The sequence below is a fragment of the Nanorana parkeri genome, unplaced genomic scaffold (assembly GCF_000935625.1).
Source record: "Nanorana parkeri isolate BGI_ZX_2015 unplaced genomic scaffold, ASM93562v1 scaffold1170, whole genome shotgun sequence".
NCBI classification, from domain to species: Eukaryota; Metazoa; Chordata; class Amphibia; order Anura; family Dicroglossidae; genus Nanorana; species Nanorana parkeri.
In genome coordinates, this window is record NW_017307438.1 from 345,577 (window position 1) to 349,686 (window position 4,110).

The 4,110-nt window shown below is 49.1% G+C and overlaps 1 protein-coding gene across 1 annotated transcript in view; it reads left to right on the top strand.

Moving 5' to 3' along the window:
* GRAMD1A (GRAM domain containing 1A) overlaps positions 1 to 3,592 on the top strand; it is an 89,945-nt gene extending 86,353 nt beyond the window's left edge. The window contains 4 exon segments of the mRNA XM_018568316.1: positions 324 to 408; positions 1,958 to 2,065; positions 3,145 to 3,265; positions 3,391 to 3,592. Coding sequence (XP_018423818.1) covers positions 324 to 408; positions 1,958 to 2,065; positions 3,145 to 3,265; positions 3,391 to 3,477 — 401 coding nt within the window. The 3' untranslated portion in view covers positions 3,478 to 3,592.
* The last annotated feature ends 518 nt before the right edge of the window (positions 3,593 to 4,110 follow it).

Below are 4,110 nucleotides of genomic sequence, written 5' to 3' on the forward strand. Positions count from 1 at the left end.
AGAAACTCGTCCTAGGGAGACTTCCTTTCACTTCCTATGTGGTCACAGAAACAGGAAATGTGGGGAGATCTCAGTAATACAAATGTGACCTTTTTCCACTCTAATTTCTATAGCGCCAACTTATTCTGCAGCACTTTTTGGGGTACACAGAGCCAGAGTCATTGATCCCTGTCACTTCATCCTTCAAAGTTTTATTGATGCTTTTACTTTTACCATTCACATGTTTTTGGCATAGCAGAGCCTGACAGTTCCTCACGGCGGAGATCCAGAGCCCGCGATTCCCCCTGACATATTCATTTTCTTTTTTTCATTTCTGTGCACAGGCAGCATCTCCTCGCAGCTCTCCCACCTGTCGGACCGAAGATCTGTACAGAACATCCCCGCCATGCTATTCGTCATCAGTGTTGTGTGAGTAAGAAAGCCACCTACCTGCTACCTACCCACAGCGTATGAATAACCCTCTCTACATAGCTGAGTGTTTCAATACTTTACTCCATTCCCAATCCTCTCTGGCGCTCTACATCAGCGGTGAACAACTTAGCAGATATAGGGGGGACTCAAGTGCAGCCCCCGACATTTCCAGGGGGCCGCACAGTAGTTTAGTCTTCATAAATCTGCATTGCATTCATATGCAGTAAAGCTTCTTGGGACCATAGTGCAGTCTATGGCAGTGCCTCCACTCTGAAGTATAAGTGGGGCCCCCAGTTATAATTGACCTTCTCCCTCAGGATACATTTGCTGTATCTCTTCCAGTCATGGCAGTCTTGTTCTTGATAGGTTTGTTTCAAATACAAAGGGATAGGGTTGGGTGGAATACCCAACAGGAGCACATCTTGTCACTTGATAGTGCCTGCATGGAGCTCAGACTTCTCCTGCACACAGCAGACAGAAGTAGCATCCATTACCATGGAGGTTCCTGCGAGGTACCAAGTAGTAGCTGAAGCTTCAGACCCGTGGAGGTCCATGTGTTACTCCATTGCCCCCAGCGATATCTCTTTAGCTACTGAATAAACTTGGGTAAGGCGTTAGACCAGTGGAGGTCCATGTGTTTCTTCAGGTCCCTAGTGATATTCTTGGTAGCAACCAGATCAGTGTGGGTAAGGTCCATGTTTAAGCATCTAGTAATACATGGTAGACCCAGAGGGTCAATGCCCTCATGCCTAGGCTCCAGCCCAGCACCTCAGACCCAGGTTACAACCTGTAGGTAAAGAATCTTCTCGAAGCATTCTCAGAATGCTTTGTTAATGTCAGGACCAACCAACGAAAAACCTCATCAGTGATTTGGTAGCCAACAAACATCTTGGCCAGCCCATGCTGCATTACTAAAGAGGCTTCTGAATTTTCTTTGTATGAGGTAGTAGCTGAAGCATTGGGCCACTGGAGGTTCAAGTGCTACTCCATTGTCCTCTGCAATATCTCTTTAGCTACTGTATCAACTTGAGTAAGGCAGATCAGCGGAGGCTTATGTGTTGCTTCAGTGTCCCCAGTATCTCTTCCAGTAATAGCAGCAGCCAGGTCAGTGTGAGTTAGTTCCTTCTTTAAGTATCCAGTAGTACACGGTAGGCCGAGAGGGCCAATGACCTCATGCCTAGGCTCCAGCCCTAACAACCTGTAGGGAAAGACCCTTCATGATTCATACTCGGCATGTTTTGTTAAAGTCAGGTCCAACCAACCAACCAACCAACGAACACTCATCAGTGATTTCCTAGCCAACAAACATCGGCTACCCCATGCCACATCTCTGACTTAGCCCTCTAGATCTTTCAACAGGGTCTATAGGCCTTAGAGAATCATACACACTATATATAAGAATTTCAGGGACTAACATCAATGGAAATGCTTGCTTTGATTGGTTGTCTCTCCGCTCCACCACTCCGCCTCTTCCCAACACGACCTCCCCATAGTCATGTGATCCTGCTCTGTGACCCTTAACCCCTGGTTCCCTGTCTCTCCACAGCCTGATTGTCCTGTTGGCCTTGAATCTAATGCTCTTCTACCGCCTGTGGGCTCTGGAACACAGCGCCCGGACATTCCAGACTTGGCAGAGCTACGCCGTGTCCCAAGGGTAACTATAACCATACATCCATTTTTATGAAGCAACTCTCGAACAACAACTGCTTGGTCACGCAATGGCCATACTGGCCTCTTTCTTGCACCATTTTACAGCCATGTTTCAGTTACTATAGAGCACAGTGCTGTGTATGTACCCCGCATCAACCTCTGAAGCCTTAACAAAACAGTGGAGCTAAAATTAAAAGGGGGTCATGTGATTTTCAACAGCTGCCACTGTCCTAATTAGGCTCCTTCCAGTAGACATATCTGCCTACATTGCATAAAGAAGCACAGAGACCCAGTGATGATGTATAATAAGTAGGGATGCACCGATACTACTATCGGTGCCGATGCCGAGTATTTGGGCGTGTACTAGTACTCGCCCAAATGCTCCGATGCCTCGCCTGATACTTCCTGTATCCGGAAGCCAGACAGCGACTCATTACTCGCTGCACGGCTTCCTGATTGGCCAGGAAGCTGGCTCCATGCTCCCTCGTAACTTGTGATGAGGGAGTATGGAACCAGCTTCCTGATTGGTCGGAAAGCTGGCCAATCAGGAAGCCGGGCGCCATGTAATGACGCAGCGCCCGGATTTCTGATTGGCCGGGAAGCCGGCTTCATGCTTTCTCGTCACCCAGGAAGCCGGGTGCCGCATCATTACACAGCGCCTGGCTTCCTGATTGGCCAAAAAGCCGGCTCCATGCTTTCTCGTCACATAATGATTAGAAGCATGGGAAAGCCAGGAAGCCAGGTGGCGAGTCACTACACGTTTGGGCAAAAAAAGTTTGGGCAAAAGTTCCCTTTAAACCTCGATTTTTCGTCCCTGGAATAGCCGAGGAAAAAAGCAAAGCGCTCTCAGCTAGGGGGGAGTCACCGCTGTCTCCCGTTATGGGTCTTCCGGTATCGGTATTCGGTATCGGTGAGTAACAAAAAGAAAATATCGGTACTCAATACCGTAAAAACGGTATGGGTGCATCCCTAATAATAAGGAAAGATTTTATCATGGTGATGCAGGGAGGGGGGGAGGAACAGGGGAGGCAAAATATAATAACAAACTTCAGATTTAAGCACCATCTGCCTCTCTTCTCTCAGGAGGTTCCCACAGACGGCCGCGGATTGGGCAGAGATCCTCGAGCTCCAGAAGCGTTTCCATAATGCCGAGGTGCAGAAATGGAAGCAGACACTCCAGGCCTCTGTGCAGCTACTGGATGAGGTGAGGACAACGGTTTGTCATGTGAGTCTTCATCGGCTGTATACCTAACATATGCAATGCGAGGTCCACCATAATGGAACACCCGTAAAACTCTCTTCTTTTTTTCTCCCGCTTCCTTCCTCCAGATGCGACTGTCCTTGCAGAGGCTTCAGCAGGGTGTCCTAGTGAATGACGCCGCCACAGACGCCCGCAACGAAGACGCTCTGTCTTGACCTCAGCCGCCCCGCTAGGCATTTCTCACAGGACGTTTGTTTGCTGCGACGGGGCGGTGTCGCGCTTGAATGGCGGTGGCGGATCCCATACCGACATGAGCATGGATAACTAACACCTCGCGGGGATTAGAGTGCTGGAAACGGAATCCCTTGGCGAACACCGAGTCATTGCGTCAAGAACCCGCTCGACTGCGGGGGCCGAGGACGAGCCGCAACGCAGGGGAGCGGGAGACAGCGGTGACTCCCCCCTAGCTGAGAGCGCTTTGCTTTTCCTCGGCTATTCCAAGGACGAAAATCGAGATTTAAAGGGAACTTTTGCCCAAACTTTTTTTTGTTTTTTTTGCAGAAGACGGACGAGAAAATCCTTTCACCCAATCAACCCGTTACGATTCAAAGCGCGAACGCGCGGCGTCGCTGCCCTCTTGGCTTTGGACACTATAGAGGCTCGGATGGCTATGGGCAGGTTTCCCATAATGCATCTCTTTCAGAAACAGAAAATCAAATGGAAGTTCGGCTTACCCGCTAGGAGATACCTTCAACACGGACGCATGGGGGTGAACTTTGGAAGCGCTATTATTTAACGTGATGACTTTGGCGCAAAGTTTTGACTTTTTTTTTGGTTAATGATCACTG